Source organism: Hyposmocoma kahamanoa, unplaced genomic scaffold (genome assembly GCF_003589595.1).
Source record: "Hyposmocoma kahamanoa isolate Upper Pololo Valley unplaced genomic scaffold, ASM358959v1 66, whole genome shotgun sequence".
Classification (NCBI taxonomy): domain Eukaryota; kingdom Metazoa; phylum Arthropoda; class Insecta; order Lepidoptera; family Cosmopterigidae; genus Hyposmocoma; species Hyposmocoma kahamanoa.
Window position 1 is genome coordinate 25,966,748 of NW_020653854.1, and position 27,936 is coordinate 25,994,683.

At 36.9% G+C, this 27,936-nt stretch overlaps 1 protein-coding gene across 1 annotated transcript; it reads left to right on the top strand.

The window, feature by feature from the left end:
• LOC113231643 (Fanconi anemia group M protein) lies at nucleotides 1-27,754 on the top strand. The gene is made up of 18 exons (XM_026466067.1): nucleotides 1-199; nucleotides 1,595-1,727; nucleotides 2,774-2,957; nucleotides 4,870-5,135; nucleotides 8,108-8,254; nucleotides 10,212-10,336; nucleotides 10,444-10,687; nucleotides 10,925-11,033; nucleotides 12,495-12,596; nucleotides 14,939-15,122; nucleotides 15,678-15,747; nucleotides 17,294-17,485; nucleotides 19,676-19,850; nucleotides 22,101-22,277; nucleotides 22,555-24,680; nucleotides 25,182-25,357; nucleotides 26,724-26,829; nucleotides 26,925-27,754. The coding sequence occupies exons 1-18, from the start codon at nucleotides 27-29 to the stop codon at nucleotides 27,138-27,140; spliced, it is 4,905 nt and encodes a 1,634-aa protein (XP_026321852.1). The 5' UTR covers nucleotides 1-26; the 3' UTR covers nucleotides 27,141-27,754.
• Nucleotides 27,755-27,936: the final 182 nt, after the last annotated feature.

A 27,936-nucleotide genomic window follows, 5' to 3' on the forward strand; every position in this document is an offset into this window, starting at 1 on the left:
AAACACAGTAATATGAGGTAGTGGAAATGAGTAATAACCCCAGCACATCAAAAGAAAATGTTGTTTTCGAAGATGACGAGATATTTGAAGATTCTTCAATTCTTGCAAATTTTGACAATTCCTCGTTCAGGGACAAAACGTCGAAAGCTTTTGAGAATAACGTAAACAATTCTCTTAATAAAAGTGGGCTTAATGTCAGGTAAATTCTTTCACTTCTTTCCATTACTTTCTACTTTATCTATCAAGTTCTAACCTGTCACAGAACAATGTTACATGCCGATGTTATTCTTGCGGCTTATCATAAAAGCGATTGGACTGCGTAAACGACACTATGAAAACAAAATATAAAAGAGACTTGGAATTGTGTTGTTTTTAAATCTTGTTTCGAGTAGATTATACCTAAACAAATGGTTTTAAATAAACACTTTAATCTTCTCGCTTTGCTTGTGAGGCCGATAATGTCGAAAAAAGTTACACCGGAAAATATCTTTTTTCGGATACTCAAAATTTAGGGCCAATTTTGGTTAGTGAGGAGCGAAGCTGCAAATTAAGGAATGAATCAAATTTGTTTAAGTCCTGGTTTCTTAGTGCCCCTTTCGCTTTCAGTCTGACCATAAAAGCACCTAATTTATGAGAAATATGTGATGCGTGTCTGGGGGTCTACTCCCATTGTCTGTCCGAAACAGTTATTGTCAATAAGTAATACTCGATCAAATTAAAAAATGCATGATGCGTATGAAGCTTCTTACTAGACATTGTCTTTTGAGTTAGTCAAGTGTTACTTATTTCACAGTCATTGTTTTGTACGGAGAATGGGAATAGACCCCCTGGGTATAACTGTAAACCATGTTCAGGGGCCTTACCATGAACTGAGCGATTCAGTTTAAGACCTAAATTTAATTGTTGTGAGACAGCGCTACATGAAGTATATATCACCATCCCGCTTTTTTGTCGTCACGAACCTATACTGAACTGTAATAAGAGTTCATGGTAAGGCCCCAGGACGAATTTTTGTCACATGATATTATTTACACTTATTCACAACAAACCTTGAGCACATAGTCTTAAATGCAGTATAGTATGGACATAGTTAAGCAAAAAGGATCCAATCCCCAAAATTGTCAAAAAATGAGGTAAGCAAATGGTTCCTAAAGTCTAACGTCTTAGATCAGCAAAAAAATCCAACATATAAATAAATATCTCCGGAATTACATGACATTATAAGTTTTGAAAATAAAACAAAAATGAGAAACACTTTTAAACTTTAAACTGCCATATCTCGAAAGTGAGTAGTTGTGGATTGGGTCAATTTTTAAACTACATCCGTATGTAATAGTGAACTACATATTTATGTCGGGGCCATTTTCTTGAACAGTAACGACATGTAAATACCATTGTAATTTACAACTTAAAAACAATTTACAACCTTCAACATGCAATAGACCTTCCTCGTGGGTGTCACAATTACTTCCTAATGGATTCTCATTCTTACTCGTGACATAGTCTATAAGTCTAAGTATAAGTCTGCAAAACTACTGAGAAAGCTAACTTTTACATTGACATCAACTCTGAACTTAAGTTAATTTTTATTCAGTGCTCTATGCTGTGACGAGGAGATCAGTGGGTATGACAAGGTCACAGGGGAGACATGGATCTATCCAACCAACTACCCTGTCAGGGATTATCAGTTCAACATAATCAAATCTGCTATTTTGAAGAATACCCTTGTAAGTATATTTTTACTTTATATGAACATAAACAGGCCAGGACAAAATGCATAGAATAATCGGGCACTTATGAAAAGATTGATGTGAAAAAGGCGTTCATGCTTTTGCTTATGTTATGCTTAGCCTCCATAGGAGACAGACATGATAGTATGTAAGTATGTCTTACAGTAGGCTGTGACCCCTTATCAGTTTGACAATCCTTGGAATCGTCAGATCGATGATATATATATAGTTAAGCCCCATTTCCATATCAAATTGATATCCCTTTTAACTGTCACGGATAGTATGGAAACAATGGGGACTTAATGTAAACATGTCGTACATCACCTCTGTTGAGTTGTTTTCTAGGGTCTCCGCAACTGTGACCAGTGATTTAATCCATTGTGATAAACATTACTTAATGTTAGAACCTATAGCTACAAATTTAACTGCCTATGCAGTCGAACGGCTGCCATGCAGAGGTCCCGGGTTCGATTCCCGGGCCAGGTGAAATATTTGTATGGTTTACATTTAGGAAATGAAACTATTTTTCCTAATTTAATCGCGTATATTTGTTTATTAACAAAATTTTATTTCCTATGTGCAACATGTGGTTTTCGCGATTGTTGCATTTATTTTTCTCGTGACTTTGGGTGTAATTTGTGGTTGTCCAAGTGTGTGTCCATGGCACCCGCTGTACAGGGTTTCCTGAGTGCGGGCTATTAAAAAAAAGAAAAATAAATTAAAGCACTATAGGATTTTGTCCATTTGTGTTGCTTTTAACACTGAAGCAAATATAAATTCAGGAGGGAACTTAATTTGCTTCTCAGAGACAACTGGCGCATGAGATACATGAAGTTGAAACTAATATTAGGTTTATTAACATAAAACCCGAGATAGAAATGTGATAGTATGCATTTGTGTTCCATTTGCTTTCAATTAGTGCACAGTAAAATTTTGATAGATTATAAAAACCATACATTGATTGCTGGAAGATGTTCCCAATAAAAGAAATCTCTATCCTATTTCCCTAGATGTGTTCTCTAACGTCAAAATATTTATTACAGGTCAGTCTCCCAACAGGTCTGGGCAAAACGTTCATAGCAGCGGTAATAATGTATAACTTCTACCGCTGGTACCCTTTGGGCAAGATTATTTTCACAGCACCTACTCGGCCACTTGTGGCTCAACAAATCGATGCTTGTTACAATATTGTGGCTGTGCCTCCTAATGATACAATAGAGATGACTGGTAAGTGTATATTTATCCTAAGACCCAGCTTTGATTAACAAAATCAATTTTTATGTCATATTAACGAAAGTAAATTCAATATTCTTATGTTGTAGTAATCACAAAAAACATCTTATACATTCATCATTATTCTTTGTTAATTATATACAGTGCATCCTATATGACATATGGCTATGAGACGTAGAGAGAAAGTACTTTAAATATTGTAGATAGGACATTTGTTTCATGGTTACATTATTTTATTTTTAAAAGGAAGTTTTTTTAAATCTTTGTTGATCAAAGTTGTTCCAATGAACATGTCGCCTTCGTAATGACTAATGACACACACAACAATAAGGTTGCAGAACTGAAATGGTAACCTATCACAAACTCGAATTGTTTTTCCGAAATATCGTTTGTATGAATTTTCATTTCACCGAAAAACGAATTATAACGAAACCGTTCTCCTTTCAGTACGTGTTGGATTTTTATCGCAAAGACGCGATTAGGTTCGGTTAGGTTAGGTTAAGTTAGGTCTAAAGGAAAAACATTTTCCTCCCAAAATTACTTCCGAGATTATGAAAATTCAAGCAAACGTTATTTCTGGAAAATGTCATTTCGGACTAATGATAGGATACTGAAATAATTACTTTTGTCTGTTCTTAAGTCCAGAATCCTTTGCATTATACAGCATTATATTTTGAAGGGTAAAGGTGCTGGTGATATTACAGGCACAGTGGCAGTGCTCCGCAGATTTTTACGATTTAAAGCTCTGAGTGGCACTGCAACTGTTCTGGGCAGGTGTGTTGTGTGCAGCTTACCATCAGGCGCACGACTTGTTCGTCCCGTCACTTGACATTATAATAATCTCACTACAGAGTACTAAAAAGACAGACCTCAAAAATACTTGGGATGTATTTATCGAGTTCTTAGGTTTTCGCGATTGTTAAACATAAGAAATGAAACTATTTTTCCGAATTTAAATCGCGTACAAATATACGTCACGGTTGACTGAGACCATGGGACCTGTAAAGGGCCCGAAACATCGGTTTGTTTGAAGAAATAAATATACGCGATTTAAATCCGGAAAAATAATTTCATTTCTTACATGTATTTGCCAAGTTTTATAAAATCGGTTACCGGAAAGTGCCCAAAACCGGATTCATCGCCTAGTTCGCCACTATACGGAACTTGACACAGGGGATAATAAAAATCGGTTCTCACTACTCAAAGTGTATTGAAAGAAAAAAACACCTTGAATTGGAGAATAGCAAAATCAACCATTAAAATAATTGCTCCTTATAATAAAATTTAGGCGCTATTTATAAAAATGAATCTTCATGCGTGAACAGCCACCCTTATAAACGGATGATTTTCTTCAAAATTAAATGGGACCACTATTGAGGTACCCTCTTTCCAACAAGAAAGAATCATCAAAATCGGTTCACCAATGGCGGAGTTATCGCGTAACATATATATCAGCTTTGTCCATCATAAATGCCAACTTATTCAGTGCAATGTGACTGATTAGACCGGTTTCTTTATTTTGTGCTTAGCAAACCAACAAGGGGGTGTCGGTCAGCTAGATAGTTTTATACCATATCCCTAAAACAAAGTAATACTGCCCTAAAACAAAGCAATACTGCATTAAAAGAGTTTCAAAAAGTTGCTTGCTTCATCTCGGAATGAACCAACAAAATGTAAAAAAAAAAACGTATCTTTATTATTGTACTTTGTCATATACTTTTTAAATCTGCCATACATTATTTAACTACATTGTACAATGCATGTTAGTAAATAGAGAATACCTTCAATATATTTGTTTGCTTAATGTTTAACTGGGCACAGTAAAGCTATACTTATTTTCGTACCTGTACATATAAATTGAAATTATTTTATACAGATATTATGCGTATTTTATTATTTCTCTAAGGGCACATGCAAGTGAACACAAGAAAAACGCACTGGCAAACTAAACGCGTTTTCTTTGCAACACCTCAAGTTATATACAACGATATTAAATCGGGCATTTGCCCAGCCGACAAGATTCGCTGTCTCGTCATTGATGAGGCACACAGAGCGAGAGGGAACTATGCCTATTGCCAGATTGTAGCGACCTTGGATGATATGGGATGCAAGACTTATAGGGTGCTCGCTTTGTCTGCCACTCCGGGGAGTAAAGTTGATGATGTTATTACTGTGAGTTATTTTTTTTTTATTTTGATAATGAAATTTTGATAGTGAACCGACAGAACGGTACTATACAGTGTGGGGTTTTTTAAATTGGGATAGTATGGAAAATCCCAAAACCAGAGAAGATGTAGGGAAACTGTCGTAAGAACCACACCGTACCTGGATAGTGCACGATAGAGATCATTTAAAACGTTACGTCTGTCGAGTTAACAAATTGAATGAATAACATTTAAAATAAATTTGGGCAACTTCTGCTGGTTTGATTTTGTTCTAAAAAAAGAACTACACACATCAAAAGTGTCTAGGGATCAAGTGAATATTTTTGAAATAAAAATTATTTAAGCAATATTTACCAAATCCAGTCTTCCAGGACGACTTCTTACTTTAATTCTTATGTTTTATTTAACCGCTTACCCCTATATTTAATTAAAATAAACTAAAATTGATGTTTTTGCAAATTGTGGGAAAAAACTCAAATTAACGGCGTCAATTAAATGACAAAAAAATGGCGACAATGATGATGTTGCTCATTTTTATTGTAAAGATAAGAAAATTAATAATCTGTATTTCCACCATTAACACGAATCACACAATTACAGCGATTTGGCATGCTTAAGATGAGTTCATCAAAATCACTTTGAGGAATGGCCGCCCATGTGTTTTGTAACAAGTCAAAATATTGTTGTAGAGTATGTACGGTATGCATACTCGGCACAGCTCTTCTTTGAAGCATATCCCATGCGTGCTCAATTGGATTGAGGTCTGGCGATTGAGCAGGCCACGGCAGAACGTCGATACGAGCTTCGGCAAGAATGCGTGTTACGACTCTAGCCGTGTGTGGACGTGCGTTGTCATGCATTAGTTGAAATGAATCACCCAACTGGCCTCGCAAAGGGATGATAACATCTGAAACAATCCTCTCTGCGTAAACTTGAGCATTGAGGTTACCCCTGATCCAAATGAGATCGGTTCTTCCGCCGATCCAAATACCGGCCCATATCATTATTGTTCCCCCACCATATGGATGAACTTCCTGACAATATCTCAAACGTTCATGACGTCCAGATGTTCTCCAAACTCGAGTACGTCTTGTATCCGGTCTCATACCGAAGCGGGATTCATCCGAAAAGCACACATAGCGCCAGTCTTCTTCCTCCCAGTTTCTGTGTTCGCGAGCCCATCGTAAACGGGTCCTGCGATTGCAGGGTGCAATAGGTGGAACTCTGAGCGGCCTTCGGGATCGCAGACCCACTTCACGTAAACGATTTCGGATTGTTTGATCGCTTATTAGCAAGCCTGAGGAGCTGTGGAGCCTCGTAACCAACATCATGGCGGTCATGGTACGATTCCGTCGAGCAGTATTTTGGATATACCGGTCCTGTCTGCGAGTCGTGATGCGAGATCGTCCTCCATGTCGCTCGGCCACGCTGCCCGTCATGCGATAGCGCGTCCAGAGGCGACTTATGACGCTCTGTGTAGTGTTAAGAGTGAAAGCCACAGCACGTTGCCTGGAACCAGCTTCCAACATTCCGACGGCTCGCATCATCACTTCTCGGGTTAAATGATGTCGTCTCTCCATAATAATGTAAATTGTTTCGGTTCCGATGCAGATATTGTAATGATTGTATACAAAACCACATTGACAATCGATCCGGCGCATGTATTCCCTCCCCTCTATAACATCGGGTCCTTCAAACGTAGTGTGAAGAAGCATTTGGCCAGACCGGCAAAATGATAGTGACGGAGTGAAGATATTTGTGTTTTCCATCCGTTACTCTCATCTCTGGACTGTATTCGCACTTTCCATCAGGCGCGGTGCAGTCATTTTGCCGAGTCACAATAAAAAAAAAAAAAAAAAAAAATTTCTTCTTATTATCGAATTTTAAACAATATTCCTTATTTAAATGTTAAAACTCACAAAAAAAGTATCAATAGCGATACAAAAAAGTTAATATAATTAACCCTAATTGCAGCAATACTCTTAAACGTACTTGATCCCTAGACACTTTTGATGTGTGTATATTTTTCAACCAGGTGACGAGTTTGTGATGAACGCATATAAATTTTGTTTGGGACTTTGTATGATATATTGTTAACAATATCAGAGCAATTACGTTTGTTATTGCTATAGTCATGCACTTCATCTATTGGTGTCTGGAGTGTAGATCTGATTTACTCTTAAAGTCTGTGCACACGTATTTTACACGCGCGTCATCTGCGTGCTTCATTTCAAAAACTAACTGAAACTAACAAACAAATCTAAAATGAAAACTATCTCTTATCAAAATGCGCGCGTAAAATACGCCGTGTGCATGGGCTTTTGCATGCTATATAGAAATTAAAACTTAATCTTTCACCATCACACATACTGCACAATCCTTTTTGTACAGCATTTTCCTACATCTGCCACACCCAACATTAACAACCGTTTCCATTAAGGTTGACATCAGCACGCTCCATTGTGCCGTTACCACCCGTCTTACGACACTGTACTTCCTAAAATATGTCGCACTGCTATTACAATAGTGTTGCAATTCAAAATATGTAAAATTCAAGATCACATTATTGCTGAATGTAATATTTGATTCTCTGCTCGTCAATAAGAACGTCGTTGATATATAGTAAGAAATAAGATCTCCGCTTAGCTCGATATGAGTCAAACTTGTAGTTCTGGACAAAACTGTCCTTACTCAAAAATATGAAATTATTTTTTCCCTTTTATTTTCAAATATATTTGGCGAGTAGAAAATTGATTAGATGTCTGTAAAAAAACTTTAACCTATAGATCAATTATAAATATTTTTCACGCGAAGTGAGTAATTCGTTTTTCATCAATTCTGAAAAATATACACTATTGTATTATATAAATATACACTGTGCAATATATATTTTTAAGGTAGCCTGCATTATTGTCCACAGCTGGGAAAAGACCTTTCCCTCGGACTTCTAAATCTAATTTACATCTGTAATTGTTTTAGGTGATAAAAAACTTACACATCGCACACCTAGAACTGCGTACAGAGAGCTGTATTGACGTGGCACCATACAGCCACTCACGGCGAATAAACACTGTCCTAGTGCAGTTAGGACCAGAGCTGTCGCAACTGAGGCAACAGTATATTGAGGTAAAGTGTGATACATGTAATAATGATAATAATTCTTTTTTAACCGAAAGGAGGAGGTTTTCAATTCGACTGTTCTTTTTTTGTTGGATGGAGGTACCTCAGTTTTGGTCCCATTTAATTTGAAGAAAAATTTCCACCTCTAAAGGTGATAAACTAAGGGATGACTCCAGTTTTGCGCACTTTCCGTTAACCGATTTCAATATAACTTGGCAAATAGATGTAATTTCACGAACTTTTAAGGTCGATTTTTTTTATAAAAATATTATAATATTCTAAATAATATTATGATAATTTGAAATACAAGCTTCAAAGCATAGTTTAGGCATCGGTCTCCCACAATGTCTATAGAATAGTTCATATACAATTGTGGCCCATCGAATTCGTCAGGGACACAGCTTAAGAAAACTGAGAAGCGTCTGGCGTTCAATGTTGCCGAATCGTAGACCATCCCAATGTTGTCATGTAATTAACCAATGAAAAATTTGGAATCACAATAAAATTTAGTATTTTGTGAATAAATCTCAGTAATAAGTAAAAAAAGGGTGAATTTTGTATTGAGTCATTGCTCTTGAAAAGCAGCATTTTATTATTATTATTATTCGGACCATAACATATCCATAGTATATTTGCAAAAGTTAAAACAAGATTAGTAGAAAAACATTGCAGGACAATTTTTAGTAGCATTGGAGATCCTTGTGAAAGAGTTCGTCCAGGAAAGTACTGCCACCTTACCTATTTCTGCGTTCCGGTTTTCAAGGGGCATGCTGGTAAACTTACAGGCGCAAGGGACTTATCCACTTATGTCTCAGGGTGACGGGTGCACTTGCCCCTCCTATCTTTGCGGTTTAAATCTCTGTGTGGCACTGCAACTGTTATGGACAAACGTGTCGCTTACCATCAGGCGCACGACTTGTTCGTCCCGTCACTAGGCAGTAAAAAAAAAGTTAACGTAATTATATTATAAATTGGGCTACTCCCATGAGTTCCTCTTTCCAATATACAGAACAATCATAACCATCGGCGATAAGATTAGGAATGCTGAATTAGGAAGTCCTAAGACTTTGCCTCAAACGACTTTGGGAGACAATTTTTTTTCGCATAATGGCCTGGAGGCTGTCCGTGCGAGCTACCGTAAACATACTCGATGCATTGAACCAGCTTGGCAGTCCTACCGGCATTTTAAATGCTTTATTATATTCCACGTGCAAAGTTTTGCGGGGCACGGGGAGAGAACGAAATGCACCAAACATTCTCCTCTCGCGTCCCATAAATGATAGGAGGGTGATCAACCAATCGGTTGAAAGCATCGAGTATATAACCAGAAATAGAGACGAAATGTCATTTAATTTGTTTGAAAACTATTCTGCCAAATAATTATTGTGACAACTGCGCTCCGCTTGGCCAGCCCGAATTCGAAACAATTGACGGGTCTCGTCTACTGTTTCACTCCAAATCGACCAGTTTAACTTAGGCTTTGCTATAATGGCCGAAAATTGCAAAATTACATATTTAATATTTAATTACCGATGAAATGTGACTCCGTTTTGGAATTACACGTTTTGCTGTTTTTCCCCACACCACCGAATTTGCCCCCATTGTTAGAGATCTTATCTTTATTACAATAAATACAGAACATTTTTGAATATACGGAGACGTACACACAGATCAGTTGTTGGCGCTGTACTATTTCAGCTTTCTAATTGGTAATTTCAGTGCAAACGAGAGTTGATATTTAAGTGATATAAGGCCCATATGCCTGATGAACTCATCCAGGGATGGCCCTTATTTCTGGTTATATAGTCGATGGTTAAAAGCGTTTTTCTATCTCATCTTGAAGCTTCTTCATAACATAATTTCGTAAATGTCTGCGTAAAGCCTGTATTAACATTGACTGGTTTATGCTTTGAAAGTACGCAGACCAATGAAGGATGAGCTTTGCAGTAAATACTCTTTGTAGATCTTAGACGTCTACGCGCGCAGACTCAAGCAGATGAACATCCTGCCGTACAATCTTGGTAACTTGTCAAAGGGCAGGATTGTTATGCTATATAAGGAGTTCCAGAACAAGGATCGGAGTGCCAGGTCAGTTTGAAAAGAAAATATCACTTTTTTATTATTCAATAATGATATTATTTAATAATATTTTAGAAATAATAAATAAAGTAATGGATATTTCACACCACACACAGGCACCCCCAACACAACTATATAATGAAGGACTTCACCCTCCTAATCGCCCTCTACCACGGGTTGGAGCTGCTCACGAAGCACGGCTCCAGAGTGTTCCTCAACTTCTTCGACGAGCACCCGGAGAAGTCATGGATTCAGTCCGATGATAGACTTACGGCACTTTTAGAGAGATTGAGAGATGATCTTGGAATTAACCCGCTGTCATTAGATAGGAGTATATTGCCTGACGGAACTGTACCAGAGGTGGGTTTCTCGTTGGTAACTTTTTGAAATACAAAAAGTACTTTGATTTGGAACGTTTTCAAGCTTTAAAATTTAAAGACTTGACAAAACATAATAATTATAGGTATATTTGGCAATGCTGGAATCCGGCCGGATCAAAGGATTTTTTTCTGAGTGTTCGATCTTTGTATTAATAATTAAAACAATAATTTTTTTATTTTTATTTTAACATTCAATCATGTATTCTTACGTTTTCAGATTCCAAAGAACCTTAGTTTTGGGCATCCAAAGTTCAACAAATTGAAAGAAATCATGTTGGACCATTTCCACAAGGCTAAAATGAATAATCAAGATACCAGAGCAATCGGTAAAAATTGTTTAAAATAAATATTGCCGCTTCCATGGTTTCCATATTATGACTAAACTAAAAAAACATTCTATTTATCGTTATTTATTTATTTATAATATACCAGAATTAGAAAGAGGCCGATGTTGTTGGAGTGAAATCATAGAATAGAAGTATAACCCATTGTTAACTTGTTATTAATTCAAATATGTTTTGCGGTGCAAACTAGCTTTCAATTCGCTTCCTTAATTGCCCAAAACTGGCAACATCACCACCAAAGAATGAGCTTAGCTATCCAAAGAAACCTTGCCAGGTTCCAAGTAAGAGATTCCTGTCACAAAGTAACAGGTTAGTTTGAATAGTAAGTAGTTCAAAATCCGTGCACCATATCTTTATTTCATATGTAAGCAAGTATACTTAAACAAATTATACTAAAGGCCTGTCTAAGCCTGGAAATAAAATCTTTAAATGGAACTCAAATAACTATATGTAACTATATAAGTTTTTGTTTTTTACATTGACCGACATCTAACCGCCAAAAATAGATGTTCAATACCTACATATAGATTGGTCCACACTAAGTTAGTTCATGTAATATGAAATGTACTAATTCGACAGATTTGCAATAAGAGATTAACTACTTAACTTTATTAGGTACTAAAAATAAAGTAGATGATTCTTTCTCCAAATATGCCATGCGAGGAAATAGTAAAACTGACGAAAAAGTTCCCGATGACAGGGATAGATGGCATGTTTCACAAAAAATAATTTATACCTGAATTGCCAGGGCATAGTATGAAATGTACTCAGTTTTCTTTTGTTAACTTCATGTCTTTTGACCTTTTAACCAAAAATATTTTCTTCTGAACTTTCGTCACGTCACAAACGGTAACCTATCAGCAGTCCAAAATGACATTTTCCAGAAATAACGTTTGGTCGAAATTTCATAACTTCGATAGTAGTTTTGAGAGGAAAAGGTTTTTTTCTTTTCTTTTAAACCTTGATCCTATGAAGTAAGGTCTAAACTTAACCTACCCTAACCGAACCTAATCCTGTCTTTGCGATAAACATTCAACGTATCCTGAGAGAAGAACTATTTCGTTATAATTCGGTTTTCGGTGTAATGAAAATTCGAACAAAAGTTATTTCGGAGTAAAAAAATTTTCGACTTTATGATAGGGTACCGTCACAAACCCACGGCACCATTGAGCTTCTATTAACTCTGTTTAACACTTCTGTAGTTTATTTTGATATAATAATACACCAAATAGATTTTATTCAATTATGTAAAATATAACCTCCAAAACTTCAAACTGGAATTTTCTTTAATTCCAGTCTTCTCAGAATAGTAAACTCAAAACCAAATTTTTTCATATTTTTTATAGACAGACGCATACAAATTATGTCAATACAAATTGATATGGAAGTTCGCCATTGTTCTTTTGAGTAAAAGTGATGATTTGTTATTTGTTGTTATTGCAGTGTTCTGCGAGTACCGCGAAAGCGTGAACTTGGTGCACTGCCTGCTGCTGCAGTGCCGGCCGCTCATCGTGCCGCAGATGTTCGTCGGACAGGGTACTGCAGGTTCGTAACTATTTCAGACGTACTTTAAAGATGAAGGTTATTAACCTTGCCATTTGGTTTGTTATTCATTGGCTAAATTTGTAAACCCCGTAACCTGCATTGATGTGAACTTTTGAGTAGGCACGAAAAACATAATTGCTCGAAATAATTACAAATGCTGTGGCGTTATGAACTTTGTTGATTGATGAAAATGAAGAACGTAATACGTTATTTGGCTGCGATTTAATTAGTTAATAGTACATTATTCCAGAGGCCGGGAAGTAAGGGATTGCTGGACCAGTATGAGTTACAAGGACGAGCGCCAGCGAGGCCTTGTATTGGTTATACTGTCACAAGCTAGAAACATGATTTACAGAATTTTGTTTCTCCGAAAACCTTTAGATTTTTGTTGAATAAATTATGTTTCATTTGTCCGAAAACACGTGACAGGTTTTTTCGTTTCACCATTTAATGTTTCACTATTTTGACATATTGACAAGTTCTTTTCCCGATTTTTTATTTCCCCAACAAACTGTTTGACCAATGTATCTAATTCAATATTTTTATTTTGTAAAAAACCGATATCCATGATACATTTTTATTACATATATTATTTCTTATTACAGATATTAAAAGTATTAGAACATGTTGCACAATATAACTCGTCAAATTAAAGAACCTCGCATCTTTAGAAAATATGATAAACGAGATGCTAGTTAAGCTCGCTACCCTCGTTCGGATCGTGCTGCTTTTTCATTAACTAAACTAACCTAAGCCTACAGCAGGGGGTCGTACCGTCTATGTAATGCAAACAAATTCGGCTCTGGCACTCGCCGGCCGCTGCCGCGGTATGCTCGCTTCGCTCGCTCGGCACGAGCGGTTTTTTCATATGCTAACTTAATCTAAACCCACAAGAGGGAGTCGACCTATCTAGGTAATGCAAACAAATTCGGTTCTGGTACTCTCCTCGATTAAGTTATAAGTTATTTATTGAATACTCAAGACCATTGTTTTTAAATTATATTTCAGATGACAGCAAAAACATAGCACAGGTATGACGAAAATTACGTAAGTGAACAGAATTTTGGAGCTGTACGGTAAAATTGTATGGCGGTACAATTTTATCTAAGAATAATAATTTTGTGGAAACAAATTTTCAGCAATCTAAATTATATGGAAAACAGACAGTATAACAAACATGATTAGACCAAACAACCTTCTGGCCGAAGAATACGTAATAATTATTCTAATAATAGGTTTTCGGACAAACGGTACTTCTGCTGTAAGACATTTCTGTGTTGTAAATTTATACCAAAACTGTCATCGCACTAATGAAAAAAAATGGAACCGTTTTCGTAGTAATGAAATTCGGAAAAACGAAATTCGAGTTCGTGATAGGTTTACGAGTCAAGCAATCCCCGTTCCCGCTGAGACATGTATAGTATTTTTCTCAAACAATGCGAGGAAATAATAAAAGAGTAAAGAGAGGATGATGCATAATAGAAAAAGTAAAAAAATATTAACTAACATTAAAATTGCTAAAAGAAAATGTTATTGTTTTTCCAGGCACATTAATAGTAGTCTGCTGGACTTCTGATGATGTGTTTGAATTTGTCTATTACTGTATTTTCGTTATTGCTCTTCTCTCTAGCACTCATTTTCGCGACCAAAATACAAAGACGACAAAACAAAAGAACACCAAAGCACTTTAATCTAAATGTTACCGCCATTTTCTTTTTTTTTAATTCTCGCAGTTATGAACACTGGGCAGTTGGCTGTATGAGTTTTTCTTTTGCCTGTTTACATAGTTCATTTTTAGTAGGTAGATTTAAAAGTTTCGAAAAGAGGATAATAATGTCTTTTCATCATTGACTTACAATTATATGGACGTCGGGTCCGCGCTAAAAAGTGTCCGAAATTATAGGGCGTTAAAATCGTATACAGAGCGTCATTCACGCTTTAGTCTTCGTTTGTTCGACTGACAGCGAAGCAAGCAAAATTAGACAGTACTGCGATGACATTACAATTCAAATTCAACGTTTTAGCTTTTTCATATTCCTTTACATGTCACTACGTTTAAATAGGTTGACTTGGGACATTTTTTTCGTGGTTTTTGTATTAGACCCGTCGTCCATTTATTTGTAAGTCAATGCTTTTCATGTACTTACTTTGCAGGCCTTGGCCGGGAAAAAGTCGCATGGTCCTTATATGACTAAGTTTCCGTGTTCGTTTTTTGAAAGCAATGCAAAAATTTCCGAGCATGTTTGAGAAAAACATATTACAAAAAGTGCGTGTGCCGATAGTGCATCGGCGACCGTTGGAGAGAATTTCCTTGTTTGAGTAAAGTATGACGCCCACCGTAGGCAAGGAGGGCCGCGTGGCGGCGTCGCAGAAGCAGCAGCTGCGCGCCATGCGCGCCTTCCGCGCGGGCGCCTGCACCGCGCTGGTGGCCACGTGCGTGGCCGAGGAGGGGCTGGACGTGGGCGCCGTGGACCTCATCGTCTGCTTCGACGTGGCCACCGCCTCGCCCGTGCGCCTGGTGCAGAGGTGGCTCCTAATTCTTCTTAAATATTTCTTCACATTAACACTTTTTTCTGAGAAGAACGAGCAAGAAACGCTAGGACATAGCTTCCTTCCAAGGGGTCCCTGCCGCCCCAGTGGGCGCTGAAAAGTCCTAGGGGGGCGACAGGAGTCTCGGAAGCGATTAATGGGGGAGCGTTGATGCTGTCCGCGTGGTGCTACCGCATTTGAAAAAAAATCTAAATTAGCTCTAACAAACTACACTATGAACATTAAAATACGTATTTTAAATTTTTTTATTGTGGCATTGAAATTGTTTTATCTTGCCTAAGTGGGTAGTGAGCAAAAAAACTTTAGTAATTGCCTTTTGTAAATAAACATTTGTACACATTTTTAAAATAATTTGTGACTTAGTGGATTTTTTTTCATTCCTCTTAATATGAAATCTATCCCTAGTTTTTCGCGAAAACATTACTATTCTTCTTGACACAAATTATATTTTCATAAATGTACTACCGTAACTTCTTTAAACTTATTCTTATGCACTAATATAGCACAATTATCAATCAATTATTATTACAGATGCGGTCGTACAGGGCGAGAACGAAGCGGCCAGGTGTACATACTTGTCACTGAAGGTCGGGAACACCAGGTAATTTGTGTTTGTTAAACTATTTTATTATAATAATAATGTGCACAACCACACCAGTTAGATAACCATAAAAAAAGGAATTCCCTGTACTATATCTACGAGAGCAACGGCTTTCACTCCAGAAGACTAGATACAATTTACAAAAATATCGTTTAACAAATTAATCCAGTGATTCCCCGGTGGGTCTCATACCTCGAGATCAATATTATGTTCCCCTCCTCCACCCTTTGGTAGCTCACTGCTGAGGATCGTGATTTTGAGCAAGTACACCATCAATCAATCTTCTCCACTGCACTCTATCTTTTTCTATGTGGAAAATTCTAGATGTTTACTTAGTTCTCCAAAAGATAAAACTCGACCATGTTGCTCTGGGATAATGTTTACTTTATAACACATACATAGACAACCACAAATTACACCCACACTCACGAGAGAAATAAATGTAGGCCATACAAATATTTCTCCCGGCCCGGAAATCGAACCTGGGACCCCTAGGTGGCACCCCGGCATGGTAATTGTCCGGCCACGGAGGCAGCTAAAACTTTCATTTGTTCAAAAAACGAATTTGATAAACAGAAAATTTAAAATAAAACCACTGATGATATGATATATGGTGGTATTTCATATCATCGGTAAGTTTTATTTTAATATTTCGGGTAATATTCTTGATGCGGCTATAATTTTTGCACAAAACATCGCAATGAGGCAGTTTTCTACGATTTTTGAGAATTTGCACCACAGAAATGACACAACCATACCGTACAAAGGGGAAATGGCGAACTGAGCTCAAGTAGACCCAACTAGGACTACCTTTGGCACGCGTGCGACGCTAACTAACCACTTGTACTGTATTTATTGCTCTGTAGGTAGGGCAGTTAGTCTTAGCTTGCAATTCGCACAGTGCCCATAGTAGTCAAAAGAAGAAGTAACATTTTGTATACACATATTTGACGCCGTCGCTAACGTCAACTGTCCGTACAAATTCAGGGTGTCTTTCGTGCTGTAGTAACGTAGAAATGGTTAACACATTTATCACCAAAGAAGAATAATATGATAATAATAATTAAATGTTACGATATATTGTAAAGTAAGATTTTATAATGTGATAACTTACCCATCTGACGTTGCCATGCCCTTGCAGGGTGTCACATGTGTACGGCAATTAATGTTCCATCTTAAATTTGTAATGTGATATGCAGAAACAATTGACATTGATGATAGTTGACGAGCTACAAATAGTAGATTGTACAACAAGTGCATAAAACGCGTCATTTTACACGAGGCGAGTATAAAGTCGAGTGTAAAATGGGTTTTATTAACGAGTTATATATACACTCTGCTTTTCACTTCGATTGCGAGGAAATTAAACAACAATATTACAAATAAACAAGTATTTCATTAAAATTGAATGTAAGATTACAACAATTAGACGTATTTAATGTGATGGTTTTTTTATTTCATGCATTAGAGCATATAATGTGAATGTGTAAAGCATGAGAAGTGAAAAAGGTATTGTTGCAATGGCGTGATCGTCTCCTAATTACAGACGCTGGTGGAGTGCATGCGACAACGCGACGGGCTCAATAGGAAGGTGCTGTCGTCGCGCGAAGTGAGCGCGAGCCTATTCGCACACAACAGACGCCTGCTGCCCAACGGACACGAACCCAAGTGCCACAAGATGTACATCACAGTCCACAACGCTCAAGCCCCGAAGGACACGCCCACTAACAACAAGAAGGTATATTTATTCATTAAAAAGAACTGTCAAAAACACTTGCAAAAGAAAAATGCTCATTTAGGAATACATGTTGAAAACCAAACCCTATCACAACGCACAGTAGTCCTCTATGAAAAAGTATTGATATTGGATCTCTACCGTGCTGTAACTTTCCCATTATTGCTTGATAAGTCTGTGGTTACCTTTTAATCAGATCACTTATTGTGTTAATATTCATAATACACAGGGTGTAAAAAAACCCTCAACGAAGCCGAAATATACTCAAACGGAGGCAACATGAAGCAAAAATAATTGCTGAGAAACAACTTTTGTTTGTAGGTATTAAAATACGGCTATTTTTTTATGACGCGCAATGTAATGCATGCAACAGAGTGCATGAGTGTGAGTGTTCAAGCGCAACCTGCGTTCAGTATGTACTTACTAAGCGAGATGACCTTCGTAGAACTTTGGCTGCTGTTCGCATTCCAAACGTGGATTTCCTGAAACCACGTCGCGAATAGATCTCTGAACTACACTCGGATGTTCAAAACGTAAAATCGAAATGCCTCAGGGGCATTTTCACGGGTCATACCGTAAAATAAAACCATGTTAACACAGTCGGGAGCACTAAGTTCTTATCACTCAACACTCACACAGAAAACACAAACACTACATAACGCGAAACGTAAGTTTACGTGACCTCCATCCGTCCTCATTAACGTCACTATCCAACTAAAAAAATGATATTTGTTTGCTTTCAATATTGCCTCCGCGCGTGCCGCCACGAACCCCTCTATCGGAGATCGATCGATCGATACTACACCTCGCATTCGGTTCGTTTGTCTAATTTTTTGTATTGCAATTGTATTAAGACAAAACAAAATATTCAGTAGTTAAGTTTATTTAGTTTTTAGAAGTGTACAAATGACCGTTCGCGTGTAATCACGTCCTTCCGCCTACGCCTGTGGTACAACTGACATGCGTTCGTTTGTGTGCGTACATTGCATTGCATAGCTGGGCGGTAGCATAACGTGTGCGTTCGATATACATTAAAGTTTTGTAATTTCAAACACGTCGTAAATTTGAGAGGAAGCAGAGGACAAATTCCTAATCTTCGATTTGATTTTAGAGGGGTATATCCACTTTAAAGTTAAAAATAAAATATTGTATGAGTAACTACACGATATATTCAAGCATAGACACTAATCAGAAACATAAAACAATAAAGTTTCCTCGATAGATAAAAATCACGAAATGACCTCTAATTTTCACATTTTTTCGATTCATCCTCGAAATGCTACAGGTTATTAGGACAAAAATTAGATAATTAATTATATTTATGCATGATCGACAACTGTCACTACGGATTTTTTTAAATCCCTTTAGTTATAGAGTTATTCCGCTTAAACGAATTTGGTACTTTTAATGCGCAAAATTCAACATCTCCTGTCGCATGTCACGCGAACTTCAGGCATATATTTGTGTCACAAATTTGGGCGGAGCCAACGTCAAAACTTTTTTGGCATGAGAGCTCTTAAGAAAAAAAAATAGTTTGTTTGGAAGAAAGTTTAGTAATAGCATTTCAAAACAAAAATCGTAAAAAAACACGAAAAAAAAAAAAGATCACTTTGACCCTCAATATGATGATAAGAAAATAGGGATGGGAAGAATCTCGTTAAGTGTCTTTTTACATACATCCTGTATGTGTTCGGATTTTGGAAGGGGAACCAACTCGATTAATGAATCATATAACAGTGATAGCCTTTAATACGGACGCAAAACTAATTTTTTAAATTACATTTTTCTTCTGAAAGGAGCCGGTGCCAACCAGTGCGATTTTTTTTAATATAATATCATTTGACGGGACGAACAAGTCGTGCGCCTGATGGTAAGCTACACGCCTGTCCATAACAGTTGCAGTGCCACGCAGAGCTTTAAATCGCAAAAATCTGAGGGGCAATGCCACTGCGCCCGTCACCCTGAAACGTAAGTTGACAATTCTCATGTGCCTGTAATTTCACCAGCACCCTTACCCTTTGAAACCGGAACACTGTAATGCGGACGTTACTGCTTAGCGGCAGAAATCGATAAGGTGGCAGGACTGCCCTGGACGAACTCTTTCACAAGGAGCTCTACTGCTACACGATTTCAAATATGTAAAGTTGGCACACAGTAAACATCAACTAGTTCTATTATTAAAATAAATTGCAGGGTCAGAAAGATCTACGCACGATGCTTCTCGGTCGAGCGTCTTCGAGCAGTTCAAACTCGTCCAACAACATTGACAACTTGATATCTGAGGCAGAATTCAACTATGTCTTCCCTGATGGCTACCGGGAGACCGACTTCTTGCATAGTTCTAACGAATACTGGGCGATGAATAAAGGTAAATTCATTTACTTCGAACACACAGTACACTTCTTTATGTCTGGCGGATGGTTACTGCTGTGGTGCCAGAAGTAATAGAGTTTCCCAAGTCTCTTCCATGACGTTTTTAATAGTTTAATAGTGCAATACTACGTGTTCCGCATTCTTATAAATTTACCACGCTACTGTAGTGTATCGAGCATATTCACCGTAGAGGGATTGCCGGAGTTCTTTGCTGTGGTCACGAATCGTATTGCTCCATTTTGGGACATACTGCGTTGAATATAATAGAATAATTTATTTCATATTATCAATGTCACAATTCAAAATATAATGTCAAGGGGTAACATGATTGTCACTAACGCAAAAAATAATAAAGAATATTAAATAAAGTAGTATAACTACTGCCTACCGAAATACAACGAAGTCAAGTAAAACAAAATTAGAATTGTTTGAAAAGAAACTCATCGACACTGTAGAATTCATTATCCATTAAAAGGAATTTTAGTCGAGGATAAATAGTTTCGTCGTTTGTAATACTTCAGGCTTGTGGCTAAATGTTCGTAGAATCGGGGACCCATTACCCGCGAATTTCGCGTTCCGAGTTCGGTACGGTCGGCAACAGATTGTAGTTTTCCTGCGTTTCGCAACGATCGAGCTCCGCCTGTACGCCACTTATAAGTGCTCAAGTTGTTACTAAGACCAATTTCTGATATGTCTGGCCCAATTTTTATGTACTGGCCTTCCATCCACCGCAACGCGAACAGGAAATAGATTAGACAAAGACCTGTGTACAGATCATATTTTATATTATTACTTTATAGTCTCTTATATTTTATCCTACTTTATTATCATTATTATAGATTACATAGTATGTGTAAAATGGAATTTTTGCTTGAAAATAAACAATTATTATTATTATATTAATAATAGGGGTTAAAGTATGAAATTGCCGATTTGTACTGAAAATCTAAATTGTTTATTTTTTTAAATTTTTAACAAATTTATTTAATCAAAATAGTTGCCATTATTATCTATACATTGCTGCCATCTAATGGGAAGGTTATTAATGCCTTTGCGATAGAACTCCGACGATCTAGACTGCACAAACTGTGTGAAAGCATTTTGTACTGCCTCCTGGCAAGAAAACTTCTTGTCACGTAGATAATTGTCCAAATCACGAAAAAAATGGTAGTCCGTTGGAGCAAGGTCTGGTGAATACGGAGGATGACGAATGGTTTCTAACTGCAGTTCCTGAAGGGTCAAAATGGTTTCTCGTGCTGTGTGAGGTCTCGCGTTGTCGTGGAGCAATAATGGTGAAGATCGATTCATGAGTCGGGGCTGTTTTACTGCTAGTTTTGTCAACATGGTTCGGAGTTCGGCACAATAGACATCTGCCGTTATTGCTTGACCAGATCGGAGAAAACTATAGTGAATAACACCATGCTGAGACCACCAAACAGTTACCATTACCTTTTTATTGGTAAGTTTTGCTTTAGGACACTGTTGTGGCCTGTGGTGTTTGACCTGGGGTCAGCCATTGCATTTTTCTTTTCCGGTTATCATAAAGAATCCACTTTTCATCACATGTTACAATTCGATCCAATATTCCTTCATTTCTGTACCGGTTCAACAAGGCAACACAAGTTTCAACACGCGTTTCTTTCTGCAGATCAGTCAAATCATGAGGCACCCATTTTTCGTATTTTTTTATTTTATTGATTTGACGCAAGTGAGTCAATATTGTGGGTAAGGTAACGTTAAACCATGCCGCTAATTCCTGGGTAGTTTGACTAGGATCGGCTTCCACTATCTCTCTTAATTCATCGTTATTCACCTGTGTGGGCGGTCTTCCTCGTGGCTCGTTCTTTAAGTCGAAATTTCCATCACGAAAGCGTTTAAACCAAAATCGCACGGTGCGTTCATTAGTAGACCCCTCTCCAAACGCAGCATTGATATTGCGGGCTGTTTCTGCCGCGTTAGTTCCGCGTCGGAACTCGTATTCAAAAATCACTCGAATTTTCGCAGTATCCATCTTTCTTGTCTAAATTGAATAACAAAAACAATTGAAAGTCGATATTCAAATGTTTCAAATTTAAAAAAACAAAAAAATCACAGAAACCATTTGAAAAAAGTTTCATTCGAAAACCTCAAACCATGAAGATTCTATGAAAATTCAAAGAACCTATTGCAATAAAACGGCAATTTCATACTTTAACCCCTAATATTTATTAAAGCCGCCATGACGCATAATGACATTACATTACAGAAACATTAATATCAACATCTAAGGTTGATTACCAAAACAAACTTAACCTGTCGACTTGGCTGGAATGGCAACGAACGCTGCAGAGTACAGTCAACATCGAGCATTCAAAAGACACGGAGATTCTCGCGTCCTTACTGCAATACAGTGATGCTAAACGATTTGATATGCCAGGTCCTAGTAAGTACTTGTTGTTGACGTATTAATAAGTTGTTGTCAAACCGATGGTATATCTATACCATACAAATATACAAAACAAATGTATACGTAGAATGCCAGTTTTTCACCTACATCGAAATTAATTACCAAATCCGTTCAGCGTCAGTTACAAAAGAACATAAGACGCTTCTTGAAAAAACTCTTATAAAGTGCATGTCTTGCAAATTCCCTGTCTTTAATTTAAAGAAAACTTTATTTATATTAATAATTTTGTGACTTCACATTTTTTTCTTTTTAGCGTTCAACACTCAGAATTGTGCCACTCAAAACATCGTCATAGCATCCCCTGTGAAAGCACCAATGACTTCAGTTTCCACCAAAGTTTCATCTCCGGCAAAAATGTCTCCAGCAAAAGCGAAACAGACAAAAAAGAAACAAAAACTCCCCATGATCAAACCTCCAGGAAAACATGATGGCGACATCAGAGCCTTGTTTAGTACAGCTACTAAATCCACTAAAAGTTATACTAAACTAATTAGTGATTTAGGAATACAAAATACTGGGAACTTATCCACAAAGTTAATTAATTTATTAGTGGACCTTACAATAAATAACACATCTGAAAAGGACAAAAGTTGTTACATCTGCGATAATATTTGTAACTGCAAGATTTTTCAAAGCGCAAGAGATGTTAAAACGAGTACTCACGTTATAAAATCATTCCTTAGTAAGCCTAAGTTACCTGATCTCAAATTAATTGATCAAATAGACGTTGAGTCTATACGTAAATACGTTAAATTGAATGACGATGAAATGATTAGAATAATGAATACAAGTGACAACGCCCATGATTTTGTAAATGATAATGTCAACTACCTTGATGTAGATACTAAAAATTGTAACAAAAACTTTGACTTAGAATTTGATTTCGATACGCCAAATGAGTTGAATTCACCAGAAAACTTAGAAATAAAAAAAGAAGGTAACAAAGTGGAAGATAAGAACTTTGACCTGGGTGATATTGAAGACATATTTGCGGATAGTAGTCCCGAAGACGGGATCGCTAAAGACACAACTGCATTAAAAGAGAAAAATTCAAGTGACCCTAAAGAGACTTTAGGATTCTTTGGTTTAGATAGTATAGATGATATATTCGCGGATTCTGATGAAAACAATTTTCATCTATCACCTAAAACTCCTAATAAGGAAATTGATAAGTCTCGATATAAAAACGACAGTTCACGAAACGGACATTTGCGAGAACAGAAAGTTAGCCCTTCGATTCTGTCAGGAAAAGGAAAAGATATAACATCCCCAATATTGTGCAGTCAAGCCCGTAAATTCAACTTAAGCACAAAGAAAAATAAACCAAGTAGTTCAACACCTGCTAGCAATGTCAAAAGACGTTTAATATCAGAAGCTAACAATAATGTTGAACTAAACCAAGATAGGACCGAGGCAAAATCTAGTGTACAAAATAACACAATGGATACTACAAATAAAAGTATGTTAACAATAACACAACTTGTAGATATGATTAATAAACCCGATGACAAGTCTTTAGTTAATATTTCTAAAATTAAACAAGAGTGTCAAAGGAGTGTATCTCCTATTCTTCTAACCCAAGCTGATAGAAAAAAAACTGTAAAAGCAATTGATGTTATGAACAAAAATATCGTTTCTCAGAGCATAAAAACGAGTGTAATAATTTTGGAAAGTGACAGTGATTCAGACAACAATACACAAGTGTATGATGTACATGACATCAATGTTAAGTCTAATAGTATACAAGACGATGCTATTGAAATTAACTCTGAAGAATCGCCAAAAATCCCAGGAAGTAGCGAAGTAAACAAAACGCCTGAAAGCTCAAATAAAAATGTAGAAACTAAAGTAGAGAAAGTAATAAATCAATGTGATATTGATACAATACAATTAAAAAGTCCTCCAACTAACAAACGGAAAATTTCATTTCAAAATGATGAGATAAATACATCTCCTTATTTCAATAAGAAGCCAAAATTAGACAACGAAACAAAAAAACTAAGTTTAAAAGAGAAGGTTTTGAAAGCTTTGAAATCTGACAAGTTTAACAGGAATTTTCGTAACGATAATGATGTACATTTTGTACAATCTCCTGAAAAAATAATATCCCAAAAGGAAAACACAGACCCTCAATTGCACGACGAAATAATAATGACAGACAAGGAAGATTATGTTAGGAAGAATAATTTAGAAATGCTACAAATGTTTAGAAGAGACTGTAAAGTGCGAAGTCAACCAAACAAACGGAAACTTAATTTTGATGATAGCGATGATGATTTTATCGAAGGCAGTAGTTACCATCGAAGTAAGACGAAAAGGACGGATAATCAAACTGAAAATCACAGGAGTAAAACCACCAAGAATCATAAAGTGAGAAAAGTAAGAAATGCTTTAAATTTTAGTCACAATAACATGCTAAGTTTATTGATTATTAAATAATAATAGTTACTCTTAATCTAAGAAGCAATCAATTTAGTAATTTTTTTCCCAATTCTCGCGTTTTAATCTTTTCTTCTTAACCTTTTCGACGATAGGCGTAAGGTAGAGTTTGTCCTCTTCATATTTAGTCCATTCCTCTTTAGGGAGAATGCTTTTTGGAGGGAAAGTTGCATTGGACGCACTAGGCGGAAGTTGCGTTCATCAACAACTGCACGTCCTCAGTCTCATGAAGTAAATCGTCCCTCAAAAGACCATATTTGTTGAAACCCGAGAAAGTCGCACGTCTTCCAGTGAATTCTCGCACAGTCCTCAGTATTGGGAATTCGAGCAGCTACCGAACCGTGTTTAGTTTGTACGTTACACAACAAAAGGTTACAAAAATACGCTTCTTAAGTTGAGCCTTAATAATGTCATTTAGAATCTACATTTTTATTTTATCAGAAGAAGCACAAACCCAACGGTTTCATAGACCTGGAAGCAGAGCTATCAGATGACGGCGGTTCGGTGAGTGGCGACGAGCTATCGGACGACAGTGTTGGCAGTATCATTGACTTCATTTGCGACGACAATGTCACGCATCACGAGGACATGCAGGCGCACTATTTGAGATCTGTTAGGTAAGCAATTTATATTCTTCGTCATGGATTTGTTGAACCTCGCCAGACTTTATTATTGCTAACATCAAAAACATTAAACTTTTGAAGTTTTTGTAGTAATTTCAGACATGCAAGCGTCCTCCCCGACAACTCCTGCGTTTTGCAACGAGTTATCATAATCTTCTTCTTTAGACATTCTCCACCTCTAAGGTGTAGGGCTCCTTCAGTTTATGTATGCCATCTCTTCTGAGCAATTTCTAACCACTTTGTTCCCTCTAGTTCTTTGATATCGTCGTGCCAACGCATCTGTGGCCTTCCTCTTGGGCGTTTCTCGCCTCACGGTCTCCATTCTACTACTGCATTGCACCAAGAACATTGCTTGCGGGCGACATGGCTAGCCCACTCTCTTTTCAATTTCATAACCCGTTTAGTAACATCGCTCACTTTACTTTCCTCTCTGATCCATTAGTTTCTTTTACGGTGTACTAGCGTAAATCCTACCAGTTTTCTTTCGATTGCTCTTTGGGCCACGTGAAGTTTGTGGATGATCTACTTAGTAAAAACCCAGGTCTCAGCCCCATACGTAAGCACCGGCAAAATACACTGGTCGTGAGTGCGAGCTTTTTGTTCGACATTGATTGTTGAACCGCGAATTCGAGTTTGGAGTAAGCGGTCCACGCCAATCTTATGCGCCTGTCAATTTCGTTGGCCAGTTTGTGCGTTCCCGTTACGACCTCTTGACCAAGGTTCACATATTTATCCACTTTTTACGCTGATATGTGCGGCATTATTTATAGTCTGTCTTATTTGAAGACGGAGTAAAATTACACTTGCAGGGTTGCCAGTTTTCATAAAATTTGATGTAATCATGTAGTTGTTGTCGACAGTTTTATCGACAGATTGTGAAATAAGGTAACATTTTTCCAAAAATATCTGTGTCGAAACCAATTTTTATTCCTATACATTTTAATGAGGACTTTGAATTTGATCATCCACATTGAATTAAAATTAAAGAAAAGCTTTAAAATATGCCTCCTTTTTTATTTTTAATAGCTATAATTCTAAATGTGGTGTATTTATGTGTTAACCTGCCACTGAACCTGCTTGCAAACGGGTAACACTTGCGCAATGAACTGTCATTTTACTCCATCTTCAAAATTTTATCACAATAAAGCGATAATATTTAAATAGTTTTATTCATGTATGAAAATAAAATCCGATAAGTTAAGTCATGGAACAAAAGTTTTTGTTTAGGTGTTACTAGGTTGTTACCATTTTACAAATAACCTGTATATAATACAAAAAAAATATGGAATTCCCTGTCATATGAGTACGAGAGCAACTGTTAACTTCGGAGCACTACCCAGAACACTCATTCATGTTTCAGGAGTCCAGTAAAACCAGGAACGTTTAAAATCCCACTACTGCCAAAGAAGTATGATCATGCAGAAGTGTTTTCGCAATATGTTGATGAAGAAGACGCTTACGAAATGGTACGTTCTTATGAGATAGCCTTATTTTTTTTTACCTTTGCCTGATAATCAAAAATCGATCGGATATGACATAATATATCTATTGTATTATACAGGACAGCTTCTGCGTAGATTCCCACATAGGTCTAACACAAGCGAACGACGTGTCGGAACTAGAAGTGGCAGAGATGCTTCTAGAAGGACGAAGAGACAAAAAGAAACGGTCACAGCAGGCGAATAGTAAAGCGAATAATCAAAATAATGAAAGCCCTTTAGTTCGGAAGAAAAGAAATGTGAAGAGGATACATAGTGATTCGGATGATAGCAGCTGATGAAAAATTATTGTTCACAATGTCAAAAAGAAACGACACCTTGATGTTTATACGTGACGTCACGTTTTAACGGCGTCTAATAAACCACGTACTAACGGCAGTTTTGCAGAAAAGGGATGGGACATCTCCGCATCGCACCAAACCTTTTAATATCTGGTTTTTATTTAAATGTCGCAGATCAATATTTACCACGCTCCTTTGGGAACTACAGGCCGAATGTAAGTGTCTGCAGGTTTTTACACCCGCACGTAATGGGGATTGAATATATTAGGAAAAGTACTAGAAGGCATTTGATTGATTTGAAAGTGACCAGCGGGTCTGGATCGCGACAGAACTGTCATAAGAAAAATTATTAGTGTTACATTATAGTGATATCTGTTTACTGTTATTTTTGGACAAAAAACAACGAATAATGTGTACAAATACAGAGTAACTTCCAGTGAAAAGTTACGTGAAACGAGTCTAATCCAGCGTCATTATAATTGGATGAGAGTATGGACGTTTGGCACTATTTTATATTACTTTCTATGTTTATAAACTCTAATATCTCGACTGAAGGTCTTAAAATTAATTTTTAAAACAGTAGAACAGCATTATAAATGAAACTATTTTCCGGACCTAAACGCGTATATTTGTTTTTTCAAACACCAACGTTTCGGGCCCTTTACAGTTCCTATGGTCCCAAAATCATCAGTCAGATCTTACCGACTGCATTGAATAAGACTGCAGTATTAACATTGTTTTATTTCTAATCTTTTATTATGACGCAATAAATTTATTAAAAAAATACATTCTG

What these genes read in the sequence shown, in the direction of transcription:
- LOC113231643 (XM_026466067.1), top strand. Translation starts at nt 27, where the DNA reads ATGAGTAATAACCCCAGCACATCAAAAGAAAATGTTGTTTTCGAAGAT. An exon ending in CCCGTGCGCCTGGTGCAGAG is followed by an intron (nt 15,123 to 15,677) that starts GTGGCTCCTAAT and finishes TTATTATTACAG; the next exon opens with ATGCGGTCGTACAGGGCGAG. An exon ending in ATACTGGGCGATGAATAAAG is followed by an intron (nt 19,851 to 22,100) that starts GTAAATTCATTT and finishes ATTACATTACAG; the next exon opens with AAACATTAATATCAACATCT.